This window comes from Callithrix jacchus, chromosome 12 (genome assembly GCF_049354715.1).
Source record: "Callithrix jacchus isolate 240 chromosome 12, calJac240_pri, whole genome shotgun sequence".
Classification (NCBI taxonomy): domain Eukaryota; kingdom Metazoa; phylum Chordata; class Mammalia; order Primates; family Cebidae; genus Callithrix; species Callithrix jacchus.
In genome coordinates this window covers 56,135,557-56,160,556 of record NC_133513.1, presented here as the reverse complement: position 1 = coordinate 56,160,556, position 25,000 = coordinate 56,135,557, and the positions used below count along the sequence as shown (strand labels likewise).

Below are 25,000 nucleotides of genomic sequence, written 5' to 3'. Positions count from 1 at the left end.
ATTATCTTTTTTTAGAATGACTATTGATAGACATTAGCCTGCTTTTGGCTTGTTTCTCCAGATTTTGTTCTCCTTCTTTTAATCCACATCCTAGTTTTGGGCAATTTTCTTCATAAGTGAAAATATCCTTACTGTGTCTATTCCACTTCATTTTGTGTTTAGGTAGCCATACCTGTAACTCTTTTACTACATTCTACTGTAGAACAGTGATTGCCTACTGTTTTTTAGCATAAGGACCTTTAAATAATAATAGTGAAATTTTAGGCTGGTTGTAGTGGCTCACTCCTGTAATCCCAGCACTTTAGGAGGCCAAGGCAGGTGGATCACCTGAGGTCAGGAGTCCAAGACCAGTTTCATCAACATGGTGAAACCCCGTCTCTACTAAAAATGCAAAAATTAGCTGGGCGTGGTGGTGCATGTCTGTAGTCCTAGTTACTCGGGTGGCTGAGGGAGGAGAATCTCTTGAGCCTGCGAGGTAGAGGTTGCAGTGAGCTGAGATTGTGCCATTGCACTCCAGCCTGGGTGACAGACACTATGTCTCAAACCCCCCCGCATACACACCCTACCAACAACAAAATAATAGTGAGACTGTAAATTATTTATTGATTAAGAAATGCATAAAAACAAACAGGTACAGGTTGGGTGCGAAATCCCAGCACTTTGGGAGGCTAAGGCAGGCAGATCCCTTGAGGTCAGGAGTTCAAGACCAGTTTGGCCAACATGGTGAAAATCCATCTCTACTAAAATTGCAGAAATTATCTGGGTGTGGTGGTGGTGGTAAGTACCTGTAATCTCAGCTACTTGGGAGGCTGAGGCAGGAGAATGGCTTGAACCCAGGAGGCGGAGATTGCAGTTAGTGAAGATCACACCACTGCACCCCAGCCTGAGTGACAAAGTGAGACTATCTCAAACAAACAGAAAGATACAGTGAATTTAGCAATATTTTATTTTATTTTATATATATTTTTGGAGACAGGATCTTGCTATGTCACCTAGGTTGAAATATAGTCGTGTGATCGCAACTCACTGCAGCCTCAGCCTCCCAGGCTCAGGCAGTCCTCTCATCTCAGGCTCCCAAATACCTGGGACTATAGGCATGCATGCTACCATACTTGGCTAATTAAAAGAAATTTTTTTTAAGAGATGGGATCTCACTATGTTGTCCAGGTGGGTCTAGAACTCCTGGGTTCAATCGATCCTCCCAGAATATGGGGATTATAGGCGTTAGCCACCATGCCTGGCCAATTTAGTAATATTTTAAGATAATTTAAAGATTTTGTTCATCACAACAGAATCAACATATATTTGAAAACTGCTAGTATCTGTAAGACACACTTGCTTGTTTGTTCAGTCTGTTTCTGCTGTAACCCTAGTATGAGATGGAGGAAAGACTGTGGGGCTGATGGACTGATAGGTAGCAGAGTTCTTGATTGAACTTTGCACGCCCAGAATCTGCACCGATGCTAGATTTGACAAGAGAGTAAGGGAAGAGGGGAGAAAGAACAGGACTAGTTATTCAGGTTTTAAAGGATTTAAAGGTTGTGACTTATACGCTGTCTTTCAAATAAATTGCTTACCAAGACTTGAGGAACATTTAGCTTGGGCAGCTGTAATGTTTGTTCCTCTCCATTCATTCCCAACATGCTGCTTCTCCTTCAGTTATCACTTGACTTGGCCAGAGTTCTGTTTTATTTGAAGTGAAGTCAAAACTGGCTGCATACCCTCCTAATCTCAATAATCTGAAATAAGAGAATTTAGTGAACCTGTGTGTGTGTGTGTGTGTGTGTGTGTGTGTATGTGTGTGTTTAGGCTTTGTTATCTAGTATACATGCTCTAGCAAAGGGTTTGGTGTTTCCCTTGAACTGTTATGAATGTTTTCAGTATGACTCATTGTGATTTATTTTTTAAAATTAATTTTTTCCTTTAGCTTTATTTATTGAGATATAATTGACAAATGGAAATTGTATACATTTAAACTGCATCCTTGTGGTTTTATTTTTAGTTTTGGGTGTGCTTATGCAGTGTCCTGTACTATCACTGTTTGGCCTTGATAAGAACAAGAAGGATACTTTGCATTATGTTGTACTTTAAGAGCGTTGGGACAGGGAAAGGAATACTTTGTGGATGAGGTCTGTAGGGTCTCTAAATGTCGGAGTACGGGGTTGGAACAGCATGTTTTAGGATTATCACACAGTGTACCCTTTCTCATGTGAGTTGGTGCTGCATACTTGCTACTTGAATTAGATTAAAGCTTGTCATTGTAGTCTATGTTCCTGACTCCCTTCTAAAAACTGTAACTGCTTGAGGCTTCACTCAGGTCTCTAAGTGATGAATGGCTGAGGATCCTTGACCTTTCTCAAAACGGCAATGCCAGGAACAAAGCATGTTAGCTGTTACTGCTATGCCACAGAATGTGCCCATCTCTACTGTTTTAAAGTAAAATCTGTGCCAAATGCTTCATATTAATATATAAAAGAAAACTTTCTTTTTACATGTCTCCTGGGTCTGATAGAGCCTTGCTTTGTCTCCTAGGCTGGATGGAATACAGTGACGTGATCATAGTTTACTGTAACCTCAAACTTCTGGGCTCAGACAATTCTCCCCTTAACCTCCTGAGTAGCTGGGACTATAGGTACATGCCATCATGCCTGGCTATTTTTTTTATTTTTGTAGAGATAGGGTTTTGCTATGTAGCCTAGGCTGTTCTTGAATTACTGGGCTCAAGCAATCCTCCCACCCCAGCCTCCAAAAGCGCTGGGATTATAGCAGTGAGCCACCACCCCTGGCTTTATTTTTATTATTTAAAAAAAAAATCATATGTGTGTACATATTCCAAGGAGGGGAAGAATTGATTATAGAGGCAGTACTTCCTATTTGATGGATACTAGAATGGCCGAACTCTCAGTTGCTGATGCCTGAAATTTTATATTAAAGTTCATTTCCTTAGGTTAACAATTTAAATCTTAAATATTTAATGAAGGGAGAATTTGTGGGGCGTTAGCAGTCATTTTCACTTAGACCATTGGCTGAAGGTAGGCTCTTATTATGCAGGAAAGCGGAGCTTTTGAGGGCCTGCCTGTAACCCAAACCCTTATCTTCTCAATCAGGCCTTATATTATGAAGGGTCTGGACTTTAATATTATCTTCAAATGAGGTCATGTATGTAGTCCCAGGAAAAAGATGTTGTTCATGGCCAGGTGTGGTAGTTTACATCTGTAATCCCAGCACTTTGGAAGGCTGAGGTGGCTGGATTGCTTGAGCCCAGGAGTTCAAGACCAGCCTGGGCAACATGGTGAAAACCCATCTCTACTAAAAATACAAAAAAGTGGCTGGGTACGGTGGCTCATGCCTGTAATCCCAGAACTTTGGGAGGCTAAGGTGGGCAGATCATCAGATCAGGAGATCGAGACCAGCCTGACCAACATGGCGAAACCCTGTCTCTACTGAAAATACAAAAATTAGCTGGGTATGGTGTTGCATGCCTGTAATCCCTACTACTCAGGAGGCTGAGGCAGGAGAATCGCTTGAACCCGGGAGGCGGAGTTGGCAGTGAGCTGAGATTACACCATTGTACTCCAGCCTGGGTGACAGAGCAAGAGACTCCATTTACAAAAAATTAGCGGGGTATGGTGGCACATGCCTGTAATTCCAGTTACTTGGGAGGCTAAGGTTGGAGGATCCTTTGAGCCTGGGGGGGTCAAGGCTGTCATGAGCCATGATTGTGCCACTGCACTCCAGCCCAGACAAAAGTTGAGCATGCAGTTAAAATATTAAATGTAAGCACTTAAATAGGCCACCATTTTTACGAATGTGTTTTGGCATTTATTCATTTGTTTTGTTTTCTTTGAGACAGAGTTTTGCTGTCTCTCTGGAGTGCAGTGGTGTGATCTTGGCTCACTGCAACCTCCACCTCACGGGTTCAAGTGATTCTCCTGCCTCAGTGTCCTGAGTAGCTGGGATTACAGGCCTGTGCCACCATACCCAGCTAATTTTTGTATTTTTTTTTTCCCTCTGGGTCCAGGGCAGAATAATTTTTGTATTTTTAAGTAGAGATGGGGTTTTGCCATGTTGGCCTGGGTGGTCTTGAACTGACCTCAGGTGATCCGCCCTCCTTGGCCTCCCAAAGTGCTGGGATTATCGGTGTGAGACATTGTGCCCAGCCTGGCATTTCTTGGTTTTAAATATGATGGGCTTCTCAGACTGGGAAGTGATTTAGGGTTTACTTTTTTCTTTTTTTTGAGACAGTGTCTTGCTCTGTCACCCAGGCTGGAGTGCAGTGGTGTGATCACGGCTCACCGCAACCTCTGCCTCTCGGGTTCAAGTGATTCTCCTGCTTCAGCCTCCTGAGTAGCTGGGGTTGCAGGCATGGGTTACAACCATCAGGCCTGGCTAATTTTTGTATTTTTAGTAGAGAGAGGGTTTCACTATGTTGGTCAAGCTGGTCTAGGCTTTTCTTGATCTCTGAAAGACACTGAAAGAATGGGAAGGGACGGGAAGGTCACAACAAGGGCTAAGAAAAGAGGAAGAATAGCCCTGACAATTGATTTTGCCTGCTACATAATTATACCAGGGCCAGACTGGTTGGAGATGTCAGTGAGGGAAGTGCTGGATGCAGTGGCCACAGTAGAGAAAGCCTCACTGACCAGCTTCTCATGTTCTCTGACTTCCTTCCTTTCACCTGTTCCCTTCCCATCTCCCAAGTGTTGTCATAGCCTTGTTTAATCAGATATGTTTGTGGGCTCTGCAACAAGCTCTCTCTCTAAAACAGGGATCGTGGGATGTAAACACCTGTTTCCTTGGGTGTGCTCCAGGAATTGCGACTTCCTTGAAATCAAATTTTCAGGTGCTCTGCTCCGTAGTACTTAACTCTTTGCAAGCAATGCATCTTTTTAACAGTATTTATAACCTAAATGGCTATACTGTTTAAGGTCAGTTTTAATTTTTTTGTTTTTATTAAAACAGTGAATGTGATATGAGTTATTTCCATTCCTCTCCCACCTTTTCTTTCTTTTTTTGGTGGGAGTGAAAGTTGAACTTGAATCTTTTCGAGTGCTTTCCGGTTTTAAGTTATGGACCATATGTCTAAATAGACTTAATCACATGATTTCCTCTATATTATTTTGTCTAAAGCTCTCCTGTCCATAGCTAAATCATAGCTGACATAGGATGACTGCTTTTTACAGAAGTTGATTAAGATTGCTTGGCTTCAGGATGAGTTACCTGCTTTGTGATGGTAGACTGCCCTCCCTAGTCCAACTAGGCCTATTGCAAGTGTAGGTTATTTCTGAGAGAAAGGACTTTTGTGTGTGTGTGTGTGTGCATGTGTGTGTGTGTGTGTGTGTGTGTTTGAGAGAGAGAGAGAGAGAGAGAGACAGAGACAGAGAGAGACAGAGAGATCTATTGGAAAAAGAGCTCAAAGAGATGCTGCAAAGAGAATTGTCTTTATAAGTAGTGCTGAGCTTCTGAAAGCAGGAGCAGTGTAGTTGTTACCTTCTCCATCACAACATTCCTAACCTCTCGGGTGAAAATGACTCCTCCTGGCCAGGCATGGTGGCTCACACCTGTAATCCCAGCACTTTGGGATCACCTGAGGTCAGGAGTTTGAGACCATCCTGGCCAACATAGTGAAATCCCATCTCTGCTAAAAATACAAAAATTAGTTGGGTTTGGTGGCACACACCTGTAATCCCAGCTATTGGGAGGCTGAGGCTTGAGAATTGCTTGAACCTGGGAGGCAGAGGTTGCAGTGAGCTGAGATTGCACCACTGCACTCCAGCTGGGGTGACAGAGTGAGACTCCATATCAAAAAACAACAACAAAAAACCCTCCTCCTGCTTTGCACCCTCAGCATGCACTAGACATACTTATTTTTTTGCATTATTCTTATTTTTTTTGAGGCGAAGTCTCACTCTGTCACCCAGGCTGGAGTGCAATGGCACAAATTCAGCTCACTGAGCTCACTGAAACCTCCGCCTCCCAGGTTTAAGCGATTCTACTGCCTCAGCCTCCTGAGTAGCTGGGATTACAGGTGCTCGCCACCAAGCCAATCTTTTTTTTTCAGTAGAGACTGGGTTTCGCTGGTATAGGTTAGGCTAGTCTTGAACTCCTGACCTTGTTATCCACCCCGCTCGGCCTCCCAAAGTGCTGGGATTACAGGTATGAGCCACTGCGCTCGGCCCACTGGACATACTTCTGAGGACTGATTTATACTTGTCTCCTTTTACGAAGGTTCCTCTTAGGTAGGGACTTTTAAAAAATATTCCCATTTCTAGGAATCATAGCATATAATAGTTCCTCAATATATTGGATGAATACATATATGAAAGAATTCAATTAAAGGAATTTAAGATTAGTGACTCAGCTGGGCACAGTGGCTCGTGCCTGTAATTCTGGCACTTTGGGAGGCCAAGGCAGGAGGATCACTTGAGTCCAGGAGTTCAAGTCCAGTCTGGATAGCATAAGGAGATCTTATCTCTACAAAACATAAAAAATTAGCTGGGCATGGTGATGTGTGCCTATAGTCTCAGCTACTTGAGAGGCTGAGGTAGGAGGATCATCTGAGCCTAGGAGTTCAAGACCAGTCTGGGCAACATAGTGAGACCCTGTCTCTACAACAAATATAAAAAATTTTATATTTGTATAAAAATGGTGGCATGCACCTGTAGTCTCAGTTACTTGAGTGGCTGAGGTGGGAGGATCACTTAAGTCTGGGAGGTCAAGGCTACAGTAAGCTGTGCTGGTACCACTGCACTCCAGCCTGGGCAAGAGAGTGAGATCTTGTCAAAAAAAATTTTTAGTAACTCACCTTTTCTGAGTACAGTCTAAAAGAACTTTAAAAAGGACTTGTAGTCCAGGCATTGTGGCTCATGCCTATAATCCCAGCATTTTGGGAGTCCAAGGTGGGTGAATTACTTTGAGGTCAGGAGTTGGAGACCAGCCTGGACAATATGATGACACCTCATCTCTACCCAGATACAAACAAGATGAGCTGGGCAGGGTGCCGCATGCCTGTATTTCTAGCTACTTGGGAGACTGAGGCAGGAGGGTCACTTGAGCCTGGGAAACGGAGGTTGCCATGAGCTGAGATTGAGCCAATGCACTCCAGCCTGGGTCACAGAACTATTCTGTCTCAAAAAAAAAAAAAAAAAAAGACTTGATAGTCTTTTTATAATCTCTAAATGTATTTTCCTCCTATTCCTCATACATTTAATCTTCTTGGTTAGTGATCATTGAAATCACATGGCACTAAGAAGTTTGTGCTCTTTCTTTTCTTACAAAATTATTACTCATACTCAAGGTCTTCTCTTAAATTGTCTCAAATTATAGCAGGTGGTAATTTTGGGAAGAACAGATTAGAGGATCATGAGTTACCATATTTAGGGATCCCATGAGGCTGTCATCGGGCCATTTGATATATAGCATAAGATTTTTTTTTTATAGCAATTTAGGTTGAAGATTCCAAGGCAGAGAGAAGTATTACTTCATTGATTTAAAGTATCTAATTAAGTATTATTAGTATATAGTTAAGATATACAATCACTTAGGAAACTGACCAGTATGTCTACTTTCTTTCTTTAAATACTGTTTTAAAATTCAGATTTCTATTAAAATATACAAGATCACTTTAAGAAGCTAGGCAGCTTGAATATTAAGACATACTTCTTCCTGTGTCTGACTGCTGGTTAGTCTTAGTGGGGATTTGTTTGGCTTTTATGAATGCCATTAACTTTTAATGTGCAGATCAGATGTCTTATTGTATAAAAAAAATGGTACAGTCTCTGTTTTGGACCTATCATTTCACCACACAAGGGAACCATTAGTAGAGAATCAATTTTATTCCTGTAAACCTTTTCAATTTCATCTTTTCTTTTTCAGTTTCCTTTCTTCATATATTCCTATAATTTTTTCCCCCAAATTTCAAAAACTTATACAGTGGCTGGATTTCATGAATAGATATATCACAAGACTTGTAGTTGGTGGTGCTTTTGTTTGTTGGCTATAATTTCATCAATGTTGAAGTTCCTTGGAAACAATTTTCTTAAATATTACCCTACCACTACCTTGTCTCCTTTGGAAACTTTAATTATATATATGTTAGGTTTGGAGTTGTCCCACAGCTCACTGATGCCATTTGTTTTTTAAAAATCTTTTTTCACTCTGTTTTATTTCACATAGTCTTTATTGCTGTGGCTTCAATTTCACTAATTTTTTTCCCTGCAATATCTAATCTGCTAGTAATTCACAGTGTATACTTATAGCTCAGCTCAGTCATATCTTTTGTATCTAGTTGTTCTATCTGGGTCTTTTTCTCTATCTTCCATTTATCTAACTAGTGTAACCAATTTTTCTTTTCTTTTTTTTTTGAGACAGGATCTTGCTCTGTTATCCAGGATGGAATGTAGTGGTACAATCATGGCCCCCTGCAGCCTCAACCTCCTGGGTCCAAGTGATCCTCCCACCTCAGCCTCAAGAGTAGCTGGGACTACAAGTGCAACACTACGCTGATAAATTTTTGATTTTTTTTTTTTTTTTTTGGAGAAAGGGTCTTGCTCTGTTGCTCAGGCTGGAATGCAGTGGTGCGATCACGGCCCACTGCATCCTTGACTACCCTGGGCTTAGGTGATCCAGCCACCTCAGCCTCCTGAGAAACTGAGACTACAGGTGTGCAGCACCACACATCGCTAATTTTTAATTTTTTTTTCAAAGATGAGGTTTTGCCATGCTGCCTAGGCTGGTCTTGAACTCCTGAGCCCAAGAGATCCTCCTCCTCGGCCTCCCAAAGTGCTGGGATTATAGGCCTGATTTTTTTTTTTTTTTTAAGACCTTGCTATATTGCCCAGGATGGTCTTGAACTCCTGGCCTCAAGCAATTCTTCTGCTTCAGTCTCCCAAAGCACAGTATTAGGCACTGTGCCCAGCTCAATCTTTACTTTTGTTTTTTGAACATGCGGAATACAGTTATAACCATTTTAATGTTCTTATCTACCAATTCTATCATCTCTGTCATTTCTAGGTTGGTTTTGTTTTGAGACAGGGTTATATTCTGTCACTCAGGATGGGTTGTGATGGTGCAATAATGGCTCACTGCAGGGTTGGCCTTTTGGGCTCAAATGATCCTCCCACCTCAACCTCCTGAGTAGCTGAGACCACCGGTGCTTTGCTACCATGCCTGGCTAATTTTTAAATTTTTTGTTGAGACAAAGTCTTCCTTGGCTGGGTGCAGTGGCTCACACCTGCAATCTCAACACTTTGGGAGGCTGAGGCAGGTGGATCACTTGAGGTCAGGAGTTTGAGACCAGCCTGGTCATCATGGTAAAACCCCAGCTCTACTGAAAATACAAAAATTAGCCAGCTGTGGTATGGTAGCACACACCTATAATCCTAGCTACCTGGGAGGCTGAGGTACAAGAATTGTTTGAACCCAAGAGGTAAAGGTTGCATTGAGCCGAGATCGCGCCACAACACTCCAGCCTGGGCTACACAGCATGTCTTTGTCTGAAAAAAAGAAGACAAGGTCTCCTTATGTTGCCCAGGCCTGTCTTGAACTCCTGGCCTCAAGCAGTCCTCTTCCTATCTCAGCCTCCTAAAGTGTTGGGATTACAGGGGTGAGCCATGACACCAGGCCCTAGGATGGTTCTGAATGATTGACTTTTCTGTTCATTATCAGTGGTATTTTTATGCCTTTTTGTATAACTGATAATTTTTGATTGGGTGAGCGTTTCCTCTTACTGCTGTGACAAGTCACCACAACCTTTGTGGTTTAAAACAACACAAATTTATTGTCTTACAGTTCTGGAAGCCAGAAGTCCAAAGTGAGTCAGCAGGGCCACATTCTTTCTGGAAACTCTAGGAAAGAGTCTGTTTCTTTGCCTTTTCCAGCTTCTAGACATGGCCTGCTTTCCTCAGCTTGTAGCCCCATATTACTCCAATCTCTGCTTTCATTATCATACCTCCTTCTCTCCTGCTTCTATTGCCATGTCAGTAAAATAATGCCCTCAGTTTGCTGATAAAATAACTGTCAACTTATTCTGTGCTACTATAATAGTCGTTGAAGAATGAGGACAAAATAGACATTATCAAACACGTAAAAACTGATAAATTTTTTCACCAGCAGACTTTTGCTAGAGAAAATCCTAAAGAATGTACTTCAGACAAGTCAGATGATCCCAGATGTAAGCCTGAAATGCAAGAGGGAATGATGAGCCAAGATACTGGACAATTTGTTGGTAAATGTAGACAAGCATTGATGTATATAATATAATAATGGGATGTTTTTACTTAACACTTCAAATAATGGGTATTTACTCAACACAATACCAGATGCATGGGTTTTTTCTACACCAGCAACCAGTCTTCCAGCTCTTCAGACACCAACTTGGTATTCAACAACTCAGTTCAGTTCTGACACTTAACTACCCAGAGTTTGTGTCAGACCCCATAAGTTTAAGTGCTTAGTCCCATAAGCACTCATGTAAGTCCTCACTTCAGATACCAGTCACAAGTATTGGGTGCCTGGTATAACCACACTTCTGTCCAACTTTATTACAACGTTTAAGTGCTTAGTCCCATAAAACTATCCTTACTTCAGATACCAGTCACAAGTATTGGGTGCCTGGTATACCAACACTTCTGTCTGACTTTACTACAAAGTTGGGAGTTCCTACAACTCCCTGCTTTCGGGTTTGATAATTTGCTAGAATGACTCACATGAGTCACAGAAATACTTTACTCAAATAGTTACCAGCTTATTATAAAGGACACAACTCAGGAATAGCCAAATGGAAGAGATGCATAGGGCAAGATATGAGGAGGAAGCTTTCATGCGGTCTGGGTGCACCACCTCCCAGCACCCAGATGTGGTCACCAACTCAGAAACCCTCTGACCATGCCTATATGTTTCTGGAACTAGCTCACGTTTTGAAGCTATCTAGGGTCCCCCAGACACTAGTCATCTCATTAGCATACAAAAGACACTCTTTTTTTTTTTTTTTCCTGGAGATAGGGTCCAGTTCTGTCACCCATGCTGGAGTGCAGTGGCATGATCATAGCTCACTACAGCCTTGATATCCTGAACTCAAGCAATCCTCCTGCCTCAGCCTCCTGAGTAGCTAGGACTACAGGTATGAGCCAACATGCCTGCCTAATACTTTATTATTTTTAGTAGAGATGAGGGCTTGTAGAGATGAAATCTTGCTCTGTTACCCAGCCTGGTCTGGAACTCCTGAGCTCAAGTGATCCTCCCGCCTTGGGATCCCAAAGTACTGGGATTACAAGTGTGAGCCACTGTGCCTGTCCACAAAGACACTCTTGTCACTGTAGAGTCCAAAGATTTTTAGGAGTTGTGTGCCGAGAATGGGGACAAGGTCAAATATTTATTTATTTAGAGACAGGGCCTTGCTCTGTTGCCCAAGATGGAGTGCAGTAGTGTGATCTTGGTGCACTGCAACCTGCACCTCTTGGTCTTGAGTGATCCTCCCATCTCAGGCTCCTGAGTAGCTGGGACTACAGGCATGTGCCACCATGCCTGGCTAATTTTTGTATTTTCTGTTGAGGTAGGGTTTCACCATGTTGCCCGGGCTGGTTTCCAACTCCTGGGCTCAAGTGATCCACCTGCCTTGACCTCCCAGAGTGCTGGGATTACAGGTGTGAGCCACTGTGCCCTGCCTCAAATATTAATTAACCAATTAATTAATTATTTTTGAGATGGAGTCTTGCTCTGTTGCCCATGCTGGAATGCAGTTGTGCGATCTCGGCTCATTGCAAACTCCACCGACTGGGTTCAAGTGATTCTCCTGCCTCAGCCTCCTGAGTAGCTGGGATTACAGGCACCCACCACCACGCTCAGCTAATTTTTTGTTTCTTTAGTAGAGACAAGGTTTTGCCATGTTGGCCAGGCTTGTCTTGAACTCCTGATCTCAGGTGATCTGCCCACCCTGGCCTCCCAAAGTGCTGGGATTACAGGCATGAGCCACTATGCCCAGCCACAAATACTTATTTTTTTAATCACAAATAATATCTAACAAGATTTAAAGCTTAAAATATATAACTTTATAAATTAACAAAATATAAACATGAAATTAAAAATTAAACAATAGTATAGAGATCAGAAAGTGATAACTGGGAATTAAGTAGCCTAAGATCCCTCTATTGTTTGGGAAGGGGATAATTTTAGATTTTTAACATGCTTAGTAGGCATGTGTAGTTAGAGTAACCACAAAAATAATAGAAGTACAGAGTATATAATCTCTAAAATAATAAAAGGAATAAGAAAAATTGAGGGGAAAAAACCCTCAATCCAAGAAGAGGATAAAGAAAGGGGGAAAAAAGGAATTTAAAATATAGAACATATAGAAAATTAATAAGATATGGGAATAATTCGAAATGTATCAGTAACAGTAATAAATGTAAATGAGCTACATTATTAAATTAAAAGGCTAGATGAAAAAATGTAGCTACATGGTACGTTTTAAACATACATCTAAAATATAATGGCACAGAGAGATGGAAATAAAGGCTAAAAGAGGTATATCAGTCAAGTAAAATAACCAAAGAAAGCTAGTTTGCAATATTAACATCAGGCAGAATAGATATTAAGGCAGCAAACATTACTGGAGACAAAGAGTGGGGCACTATAGGCTGGGCTTACACCTATATCCCCAGCACTTTGGGAAGCCGAGGTGGGTGGATCACCTGAGGTCAGGAGTTCAAGACCAGCCTGACCAACATGGCAAAACCCTGTCTCTACTAAAACCACAAAAAAATTATCCAGGCATTGTAGCACATACCTGTAATCCCAGCTACTCAGGAGGCTGAGGCAGGAGAATCAATTGAACCTGGGAGGTAGAGGTTACAGTGAGCTGAAATCATGCCATTGCACTCCAGCCTGGGCAACAAGAGCAAAACTCTCTCTTGAAAAAAAACAAAAACAAAAACAAACAGGGGCACTCTATAATGATAAGTAGGTTCAGGTAGATATAATACTAGTAAATTTGTATGTAGCTAATAAGGTAGCCTCAATATATATAAAACAAAAATGGCCACATGGAGATACGGACAAATCCATTATTATACTGGAAGATTTTAATACTTAGTAATTGATAGATAAAACTGAAAAAGAAAGAAAGTATGTAGAAGATTTGAACATTTTAAATAACAAGCTTGATTGAATAGAATATGTAAAATATTTTTCCTAAAATTTGGATCACTCAGTATTTTCAAGAACACATAGAAAATTTATAAAAATGAATCGTATGTTAAGCCATTAAACTATTCTAGTCTAATACATTTTATTGTCTTAAGACCACATTTTATGCATAACTCATTTGAATGATAAATCAATGATAAGAAGATAAGTGGAAGAGCCCTTTATATGTAGAAGTATATTTTAAAATTCCCAAACAACTCATTGTCAAATAAACACAGTAATAATTAGTTAAAAATGAATGATAAAAACACAACCTATCAAAACTTATGGGACCAGTAAACAGTGCAAACGAACAATCCTCAGTTTTATTAATAAAAGAAAAATGCAGGGCTGGGCACAGTGGCTCATACTTATAATCCCAGAACACTTTTATTTTTCAGACTGAGTCTCATTCTGTTACCCAGGCTGGGGTGCAGTGAAGCGATCTGAGCTCACTGCAGCCTCTCCCTCCCAGGTTTAAATGATTCTCCTGCCTCAGCCTCCCAAGTAGCTGGGATTACAGGCACTTGCCACCATGCCTGGCTAATTTTTGTAATTTTAGTAGACACAGGGTTTCACCATGATGGCCAGGCTAGTCTCAAACTTCTGACCTCAAGTGATCCACCCACTTTGGCCTCCCAAAGTGCTGGGATTGCAGGTATGAGCTACTGTGCCTGGCCCCCAGCACTGTAGAAGTCTAATGTGGACGAATTGCTTGAGCCCAGAAGTTCATGACCAGCCTGTGCAACATGGGAAGACTCCATCTCTACAAAAAATAAACAAAATTAGCCAGACATGATGGTGTATGTCCATAGTCTCAGCTACTTAACAAGCTGAGGTGGGGGGTTCCCGGGAGGTCGAGGCCATGACCTCACAGTGAGCCATGATTTCACCACTGTACCTGCAGCCTGGGCAACAGACCGAGACCCTCTCTCTCTCTCAAAAAAAAAAAAAAAATGCAATTAAATTCACAATAATTTATCATTTCACATTGACCAGATTGGCATATTAAAAGTTCAAACATTGAGGATCAAGTTTGCATAATGCTGGTAGAAGTATTAAATTGATACAATCATTTTGGAAAGCAGTTTGTCATTCCCTGGTAAAGTTGAATATATATATTTTCTGTAATTCAGTATTTCCATTACTAGATATATAACCTAAACTCTGTTAATGTGTGCCAGAAGCCGGAATAAAAATTTTCACAGTACTATTGTTCATATTAATACTAATAACAGAAACAAGAACCTAGAACACCTCTAATGTCCAGCAGAGGTAGAATGGATAAATAAATTTTGGTATATTCTTACAGCAGAATACAACATAGTAGCTACAGTTGTTAACACAGCCATAGACCCATCTCAACATTATAATGTTGAACAAAAAGAAGAGTCACAGAAGCATGCATAACAGTATGATTCCTTTAAGAGGAACTTAAGGTTCCGGTATAGGTAGAACTCACAAAAAGTTGCTTAGGTATGTATACATATATGGTAGTAAAAGTATAAATAAAATCAAGGAAATAATTAGCAACATTCAGAGTAATAATTATCTCTTGAGAATAGGAAGCAGGATTTGGTTAAGGTGGGGTTCTAAAGTACCTGGTACTATTTTATAAAACAATTTTTTTTCTTCAGACCGAGTCTTGCTCTATTGCCCAGGCTGGAGTGCAGTGGCATGATCTTGGCTTACTGCAACCTCTGCCTCCTGGGTTCTAGCGATTCTCCTGTCTCGGCCTCCCAAGTAGTTGGGATTACAGGTGCCCGCCACTCCACCTGGTTAATTTTTGTATTTTTAGTAGAGACAGGGTTTCACCATGTTGGCCAACCTGCTTTTGAACTCCTGACTTCAAGTGATCTACCCACCTCGGCTTCCCAAAGTGCTGGGATTATAGGCATGAGCCACTGTGCCTGTCATAAAATGATTATTGACTTTTAGGTAGATGGAATTTGTTTGAATTAAAATTTATACAATCTTTTACATGCGTTATTTTATTTTATAACTTAAAAACCATGGAAATTAACACTATATTGAATAAAGATAATCTACAGACTGGGAAAAAACATTTGCAAATTATATTTCTGATGAGGGTTTAATTAACTAAGTTATCTAAGGAACTCTTACAACTTAGTCCCAAAAGACAAGAAGACCTAATTGAAAAATGGGCCTAATTGAATAGACATTTCTCCGTAAAAAATGTAGAAATGGAAAACAGGCACACGAAAAGATGTTCACCATCACTGATCATTAAGGAAGTGCAAATGAAAACCATAATGAGATACCACCTGATATCTGCTAGGGTGGCTTTAATTTAAAAGGATAAAATAATGGCTGGGCTCAGTGGCTCATGCCTATAATCCCAGCACTTTGGGAGGCCAAGGTGGGTGGAGCACAAGGTCAGGAGTTTAAGACAAGCCTGGCTAACATGGTGAAACTCCATCTCTAAAAATACAAAAATTGGCCGGGTGCAGTGGTGTGCTCCTGTAGTCCCAGCTATTCGGGAGGCTGAAGCATGAGACTTGCTTGAACTTGGGAAGCAGAGGTTGCAGTGAGCGGAGATCGCACCCTTAACACTTCAGCCTGGGAGGCAGTGAGACTCTGTCTCAAAATAAATAAATAAAATAAAATAACAAGTGTTTGTGAGGCTATGGAGAATTAGGAGCACTTACGTGAAATGACACAGTGCTGGAAAATAGTTTGGGGGTTTCTCAAAAAATTAAACATGGAGTTACTATATAAACTAGCAATTCCTCCCCTAGGTATATACCTAAGAGAATTGAAAACATATGTCCACCCAGAAACTTATACATGAATGTTTATGTCAGCATTATTCATAATTGCTAAAAAGTGTAAACAGCTCAAATGTTCATAAGTAGATTAATGGGTAAACAGACTGTGGCATATCCATACAGTAGAATATTATAATTCAGGCCAGGTGTGGTGGCTCATGCCTATAATCCCAGCACTTTGGGGGGCCGAGATAGGTGGATCACGAGGTCAAGAGATCAAGACCCTCCTGGCCAACATACTGAAAAAATATAAAAATTAGCTGGGCGTGGTAGTGCACGCCTGTAGTCCCAGCTACTCGGGAGGCTGAGGCAGGAGAATCGCTTGAACCAGGGAGGCAGAGGTTACAGTGAGCTGAGAAAGCACCACTGCACTCCAGCCTGGCAACAGAATGAGACTCAAAAAAAAAAAAAAAACACACACACACACACACACACACACAGAATATTATTATTTAGCCATAAAAAAAGAATGAAGTATTTATGCAGGCTATAAATTGGATGACCCTCAAAAACATGCTAAATGAAGGGAGCCAGACAAGAAAGGTCACATAGTGTATGAATCCTTTTATATGATGTTTCCACAATAGGCAAAGCCAGGGAAACAGAAAGCAGATTAGTGGTTATCAGGGGATGGGAGAAGGAGAAAATGGGTAGTTATTACTTAATGAGTATTGCATGTTTTACTGAGATAATGAAGAGTTTTGACACTAGAGAGAGGTGGTTTTTGCACAACACTGAATACACTAAATGCTAGTGAATGTACCCTTTGAAATCGTTATTTGTATGTTACATGAATTTCATCTCAATGGAAAAGAAACTATATTTGGATCCAATTTTGGTCTATCATTGGTGAAGGTCCAAAATTTGGATTGGTGAGAAGGTAAGAACTGTTTAGTATAACTTCTGCAGATTGCAATATGGCAACATTGGTTAAAATTATACATATTCATACCTTTGACTCAGCAATTCCATATCTAGAATAGATCCTACAGACATGCAGGGTAAAATGATACATATTCAAGGTGATTCATCACAGCAAGCCTGTGATATATAATTATGGACTGTTATGGACATGAATTATGGACTGTTATGTAGCTTTATAAAAGTAGGAGGCTGCTCTTTATGTACTTTTAATAGAACAACACCCAAGTGAAAAAAATAGAATGCAGAGAGTGTACATAGTATAATCCTATTTGTGTAGAAAAGGGAAATATACATTTTTGCTTCTTTAGGCCTGAAATGTTTTATGAAGACATTTACATACAGAGGAAATACAGAAACTCAATACTGGTTGCAAGTGAGATGGAATGAGTGCCTGGAAGATAGTGAAGGGAAGGAGATTTTTCATTGTATGCCCTTTTGTTTTAAAATATGTGTATATGCTTGTGTAATATATATGAATATATTATATATTTAAAATCAAATTAAAAAGACCAAACACCCAGTCCTCTAAGCCCAATCAAAAGCCACATGAAACAGGTCCTGCCCTTCACTGATCTTTATTATGTACTACCTTATATTTTGCCCAGTGAATTTTTGTATTTTTAGTAGAGACATAGTTTCACCATGTTGGCCAGGCTGGTTGAGAACTCCCAACCTCAAGTGATCTGCCTGCCTGGGCCTCCCAAAGTGCTGGGATTACAGGCATGAGCCACCGTGCCCAGCCATGTACTGCCTAATGCTGTGAATGTTTGTGTCTTGCCTTAGTAAAGTATGCTCCTTGAGAGTTAGCATAGTGCTTTTTATATCTTTATAAAATATAAAGTGTTTTTTATGTTGTTGAAATTTGTAAGTTGGTTTAATTCTACATGTTAACAATGTAATACGGTTTTATACTTGCGGTGTTTCTGTATTATTTCATTTATCCTCAAAACAACCCTGTGAGGTAGACTTTTATTTGCAGGTGACGTTTTCTATGTTTTCAAATGAGAATGTATAATTTTGGCTAAGCATTTTAACTTTAAGTAGTTTGTTCCTTATTTTTATAAGTTACCCAGTCACAACATAATGACTATATTGAATATGAGACTAGAGGAGATGATCTATTAGGTTATATCCAACTCCGTCTGGATGAATAATGGAATAAATGGATACATTTTATTAGTATAAGGAAGGCAAAGAGAATACTTGGCATGTGCATTTTGGGTTTCTCTTTTAAATGAGTTTTTTCCCAGCTCCCCTCCCACCACACCCAACCTTTGGCTGACCTAGTTGCCTACATTAAACTATATTAATATTAAACTATTAATGACTGGTTTAGTTACTAATACTAGTGACCTTTAATTAACAGTATATTTTCATTTTTGTTTTTATTTTAACAGTATATTTTCAAATGGCCCAATGGATTTATCAAACATATTTATTTAGCTAGATGAATGAGTGAAAAATTTATGCACTGCCTCATACTTTTTCTTTGTGTTTCTTCCTATTCCTTTGCTTCGTTTAGTTTTAAAATTTCACTTAACACCATGCTTTGGCGTTTTATTTCCAGATGTTAGATCTGAAAATGATGCCAAGGATTTCAGTTCTTTGCGCAGTGTCTTTTAATGGCCATGTGTATAGGGTGGGGAGGAGTAAGGCAACAAAGGCATTACAGAAATAGAGCAACCTAAAGTCAAAGATGTTTTCTCATCATTTTTTGTTGTCGGGCAATAACAAAGAATACGGCCGGGCGTAGTGGCTCACACCTGTAAGCCAAGCACTTTGGAGGCCAAGGTGGGTGGATCACCTAAGGTCGGGAGTTCAAGACCAGCCTGACCAACACGGTGAAACCCTGTCTTAAAAAGACAAAACAAAACAAAGAATAAGGACAGTGCACTGAATGAATGTGCTACTTTTGTAATTTTGTAATTTTCTTTTTTTTGAAATAGTGTCTCTCAAAATGTTGGGATTGCAGGCATGAGCCACTACGCTCTGCCTAAATTGTAAAATCTAACAACTTAGGTCCTATTATCAACTGGTTTTGGCTATTTTTCATATAGGGAAAAAAGTGTGAGTTTACATGCATTTTCTCTCTTTGCATTTGCTTATGGAATTACTCTGTATGGTTCTGCCAGTAAGTTACCCTGTGTTCTTCCCCATAGGGTTGAGAATGCTTGCACCAAGCTTGTCCAGGCAGCTCAGATGCTTCAGTCAGATCCTTACTCAGTGCCTGCTCGAGATTATCTAATTGATGGGTCAAGGGGCATCCTCTCTGGAACATCAGACCTGCTCCTTACCTTCGACGAGGCTGAGGTAGGCAATCTGAGACAAAAAGCTTACTCTAAAAGGTAATAATGGAAGATTGATGATTGTTTAGGATGAAAATATATTGAATGCTGCACATCTGTGTTAATGTGTTTGCTACTTGTCCACTCATGTGATTGAATACTCTGAAATATATTTTCAGGTTCGTAAAATTATTAGAGTTTGCAAAGGAATTTTGGAATATCTTACAGTGGCAGAGGTGGTGGAGACTATGGAAGATTTGGTCACTTACACAAAGAATCTTGGGCCAGGTTAGTCATATCCAATTTCTATAAGATTTTTTGTGAGTTGTCCATGTTGGATCAAAAGGAAAGGGTACCCTCTTCCTACTTTTTGCAGAAGATAGGTTAAGATGCACTGGGCTTTCAGGTGTCTGCTCTGTTGATGGAGTTGATGCTGTGCTTTGAGGTGATGTCATTGTCTCTGGTATCTGAATCTGCTTTCAGATACCTGGCCTTGTCAAATGAATTAAACCAGACATTGCAAATATTGCTGCTGGGGAATGTAAGAAATACTTTTCTATTCCTGCAATGCTGCAGGCCATCCTGCATCCTGACCTCTCCATTCCACATTACACAGCATTCCTTCACTGTCTGCCAGCTGGCCTGTAGTTCTTTATGATCTCTTAGCTTGCTAATTAGTCTGCCTACTATTATGGATTCATGCCGTAGCCCAAGGCTGCATAATATAATCAGACCTAGAAGGAAATGATTATTCAGGCATCTGAGCATTAAATATTCAAAATATATAAACAGACACCAGCTTTTGAAGTTATAGACATGTAACTTCAACTTGAGCGTTCTTAAAGTATGAATGATACCAATGATATGTTAGATGTTTAACCTGCTTAACTTGATTTGTACCACTTTATAAAATTCCTTCGTTTTATGTGAAATGTTGATTTTTAATTAATAGCTTTTTTATGAGGTTCCAGTATAGTGGTTCTGTAAAACTTAAAGCAGTTAAGAATTTGTCTGAGCCATCATTGAAGATCACCTAGAAATAGTTTGTCTGATGGCTTTAGAGTAGTCCTCTTAAAATTTCTCATAACATGGGCAAAAATTATATTTCCCCAAATGGGATCTTATGCAGAATCCCCAAACATAAAAGACAAAGTGGAGCTACTTTGTGTGAAGTGTTTGTGTGAAGGAGAAGCTCTACCTCTGCTTCTCTTTGGTCTTGATGGTCTAGGAGAAAACCTGAGAAATCCTAAGACCAATTTGTAAATCAAAGCTTTAGAGAATCACATAGTGCCTTTGAATAACAACCAACATAAACAAAAAGTGCTAGCAGACTGATTCCAAAACCAGATGCTTTTAAACACTGTCATCACTATAATTATTTTTATAATATTTCTATTTGTTTCTAATTATAAAACTAGTATACATGCTCATTTGGGACAAATTGGAAAGTACAGAAAAATAGAAAGATGAAAACAAAACATATCATTGTCATTCTTAGAACTTTTTTCAGCCACTAGATCAGTGAGGCTCGTGAGATTTTTACATAACATAGCACAGAGTTCAGAGACATGGCATGAAACCTATATGCATAGAAGCCTGGCAAACTGTTTTTCCCCTACCTGCAAATTTCTTTTAAATAAATATATATTTATTCATTTAGATGTTTAATATTTGTGAATGTATTTATATAAAAATCTGAAAATGTTTATCACATTTAGGGTTTACATTTAATATATTACTTTCATTGAAAAGAGTAATATGTAAATACTAGAGTTCAGTGATGGTGTCTGAACTCTTGTTTAGACAAGTGAGTCTTGTTTAGACTCTTGTTTACATCAGTGAGCAATCAGTTTGAACATTCATAGTATTTTATAATGGATTTAGGCTGAGAAAACCAGACCCTGGATTGTTTCAATACTCACCCTGCACAGTTTCTTCTTTGTGCCCCAGGAATGACTAAGATGGCCAAGATGATTGATGAGAGACAGCAGGAGCTGACTCACCAGGAGCACCGAGTGATGTTGGTGAACTCGATGAACACTGTGAAAGAGTTGCTGCCCGTTCTCATTTCAGGTACTTCCTGCCTGTACTTTATTTTATAGGGGGAAAATGTTAGCATGTTCTAAACACTGAAGTTCATTTTCTTTTGCGGCTTCACTGCATGCCCTTCGGCCTAGGTAAAAATGAGACATGATTAGTTGGTTATCAAATGATGGCTGCAGCTGATTAGCTGAGAACCAGTCTTCTTCTCTAATGCTGTCCTTCTACTGTTCTTTCTTTGAAATTACCTTCCTGTGGCCTAGTTCCGTTCTCCTAAAGCTCGAACAAGCCCTTTTCCTGGGTGGTGACTCTTTTCTATAAACTCTAGTCTGGGTATTAAATTTTCACACTTCATCTGATGCCTGGTGCTGATAGACACAAAAGAAAAGAAAAAAAATTTCACACCTTTATTTGTGTTATAGAAAAATAATTAGGAACGGGAATGGATATTACAGAGTGCCATATGATAAAGATGTGAACTCACAGCCCTTTTTAGTGTGTATTAACACAGTTTTTCCTAAAAGATACTTAACTCTTCTTTACCTCATGAGTAGATCAGTTCTTTAGTTACCAGCTGGGACTACTTTCCTATTGGGCAGCACCCTGAAATGCAAACATGGTGGCTGCTCTCTCGACTAGCAAAAGGGAGTTACACTTAATGAGTGTCTAGTATATGCCAGACATCTCATGGTTTATATGAATTATCTTGGTCAAGTTGTGAATTAATCAGTTAATTTTCAAAAGGCAACTTTATTATAAAAATCTGGTTACTCATGTCATTGTGACTCCCAGCTACTTGCTTTGGTATTTCAGATAGTAGCTAAAAAAGGACATATGAGTGTAAGAGTTCAGGAGGCTGTGCATGGTGGCTCACGCCTGTAATCTCAGCACTTTGGGAGGCCCAGGTGGGCAGGGCACCTGAGGTCAGGAGTTCGAGACCAGCTTGGCCAACATGGCAAAACCCCATCTCTACTCAAAACAAAACAAAACAAAACAAAAATTAGCCAGGAGTGGTGGCAGGCGTCTATAATCCCAGCTCCTCAGGAGATTGAGGCAGGAGAATTGCTTGAACCCGGGAGCCGGAGGTTGCACTGAGCCAAAATCTTGCCAAAGTGTTGGGATTCCAGGTGTGAGCCACTGCGCCCAGCCATTATTGTTTTCTTCTTTACGTTTGGGAGTTAGCAAGTCCAAGGTACATGTTGAGAGAAATCTTGGACGATAAATCTGACATTTTGGGATCTTCTGCTGGGATCAGAAGCAGCAGGATACTCCAAGTATTATTGACAGTTTTCTTATTGTCCCATTAGGTTTGTAGTGGATACAGCCAGGGTGATGGCCAGGATAACTGATTTAGAAGGATATTAGATATTTTGTGATTGTAGGTCATTAGCATATGCAGGTTAAATTAGTTCCTTAATCATGTTGTGATGGTGTCTTTGTACCTTGAGTTTATTTATTTTTTTTACAATAAAAGTTGCTGATGTTGGAACTTTATTGTCAGACTTACAGTGTTTGTTTTGTATATTCGTTTTAGGACTTTAAAAGCCCAAAACAACCAAAGTATAGAACATCTTGTGTGAATATTGTTATACAACAAGATTAAATTCCAAACTTAGTTTCTGATCTTTTATTTTTACAGCTATGAAGATTTTTGTAACAACTAAAAACTCAAAAAACCAAGGCATAGAAGAAGCTTTAAAAAATCGCAATTTTACTGTAGAAAAAATGAATGCTGAAATTAATGAGATAATTCGTGTGTTACAACTCACCTCTTGGGACGAAGATGCCTGGGCCAGTAAGGTAAGTGTTCTTGGTGGAGAAACAAGCAAAATCCCCAACTCTCTCCCATTGGGGGTATTGATTGGCACCTGTCTCATACTTTATCTTGTAATTTTTGTAGCATAAGAGTACTCAGGTATTATGAAAGTAATTTCTTCTTCATTTTTGTTTCATGGGTTACTTGCTGTCTTTGCTAAATTCCTTTGTTCTAAAGTAGAACAAGTAAATAGGCATGTGGGGTAAATAATGGCTTAAGGCTGAGATTTATAGCTTTTCCTTCAGGCTGAAATCTCATTGTTTGGACCTCTGAGTTACCTGTGGTAGAAGAGTATATTCCCCTGAGAGGGAGTGCTGCCTTATATATGGGTGGTTGTTCCCAGTTGACTAAGTAAGATACAGATATACCTGTAATTCTGAGCTTTATGGAAAACTTTTCTTTAACCAACCTTTGATCCAGAGAAATCTACAGAGGAAACTCTTGGCATTTCTAGATGTATCCCTTGATCATTCCATTTTCCCCAAGGAAAGTTTAATTAAAATATTAGTCTTCATATTGGTCAGTTAGTTTGAGGGATCCCTTCACCCTTTGTCTGGAATCTCTTCTTGGACTCCAGAGGGGCTGGCGGATTCCTTCTAGAGCCCGTCAGCAATGATTTTGTGTTGCTGCTGCTCTGGTCTGCTACTCCATGTTTAATGACTGTGAACAAAGCTTTCAGGTCTAGGGGAACAGAGATACTTGAGTTTACACTTTCCTTGTAGAGTCCAAGATGCAGGCAGTGGGAGGAACACACTGTCCTCAAGATCTAGCTTTCCCATGTGTGACCCAAATGTCTCCAGGGCCACCCAGAAGGCTGATAGCCAACTAAAGAGGGGATTTTGTAGTATAACTTCCATTGGGTACTCAGTAGAGCAGTATGTTCTCCGGGACATCTATAAGGTAAGGTAAAAGGTGGGTCCTGAAATCACCAGCCCTCTTTCTTGTTGCCCTGAAAGCTAATTTAATTATTTAGAGTAAATTAGCTTATTTTAACTATGGATTTATTTACAGAGACATTTTCTCATTGATGTTAAGTTCTTGAATAGATTCTAAGACTGTATTTTAAATCTATATGGTAAAATCATTTTAACTGATATTTTATTTGATTTTGCTTTTGCATAGTTGACAACTTTCACTTCCCTATTATGACTTCTTTATGCATCTTTTTTTTTGTTCTTTTGTTTTATTATTTTTCTCACGTTTAGAAGGTAAGCTTTCTCTTGCCCTCTAGTTTCTTTTTCGCTTAAAAAGAGAAAAAGCATGTCTGAGGTTTTCTTGTGCTGTGTGCCGTGCCTTATTGTGTGTAACACTGTGCTCGAATGTGCGTCAGAATGTAATTTAATACAGGACTCTATGCAGTGCTAGGGAGACTGACTGGCTCATATTGAGCTATTTCTTTGGGGAAAGCTAAAGGAAAGACATTACTCTGGGCTATCAGGCTGCCTATTTTTAGTGGGTACTTTGATTTCTTTAAGTAGGCTCCTGGGATCTTTTTTGGCCTGGTCTTTCCCACTGACTTCATTTGAGGAACAGGATTCCCCAGGTAGCTGGGTGACCCTTGAGTTACCTGTGGACCCTGCTGTTGGGAAAGGAGACTTCCAACTGATGCTATCTCTGTATCTGCCTCTCTCACCAGTCTTCTTTGCAGGCGCTAAAATTTTGCTTTTAGAGATGCATCATTGAGGTTTTAAGCCATAATGAAAAAGAGCTGTCTAGAGAGCTTAGATGAGGCACCTGTCCTTCATACTAATCCTAGCCTTCAAAATCCAAAGGAAAACAGAAGTGAAGTGTGTCTAAAGGTCTTCCTAACTTCATTCCATGGCTCACTGCATGTACTGCTGTCCAAGCTGAATTAGCTATAGTTCTCCATGACCTCATGTTCCCCTAACCGAAGCTCTTCACTTATTTTCTTTCCTTTGCTTCTAAGCAGATTAGAAAAAGTAATAAGGAGGAACAGGCATTTT

At 39.9% G+C, this 25,000-nt stretch overlaps 1 protein-coding gene across 4 annotated transcripts in view; it reads left to right on the top strand.

Moving 5' to 3' along the window:
- The window catches only part of VCL (vinculin), a 125,027-nt gene that overhangs the window by 55,959 nt on the left and 44,068 nt on the right, over window positions 1-25,000 (top strand). For all 4 annotated transcript variants that reach the window (XM_002756214.6, XM_002756213.6, XM_009009687.4 and 1 more), the window contains exons 3-6: window positions 19,055-19,205; window positions 19,360-19,468; window positions 21,131-21,253; window positions 22,860-23,020. In XM_002756214.6, coding sequence (XP_002756260.3) covers window positions 19,055-19,205; window positions 19,360-19,468; window positions 21,131-21,253; window positions 22,860-23,020 — 544 coding nt within the window. The remainder of the gene's footprint in view (window positions 1-19,054; window positions 19,206-19,359; window positions 19,469-21,130; window positions 21,254-22,859; window positions 23,021-25,000) is intronic.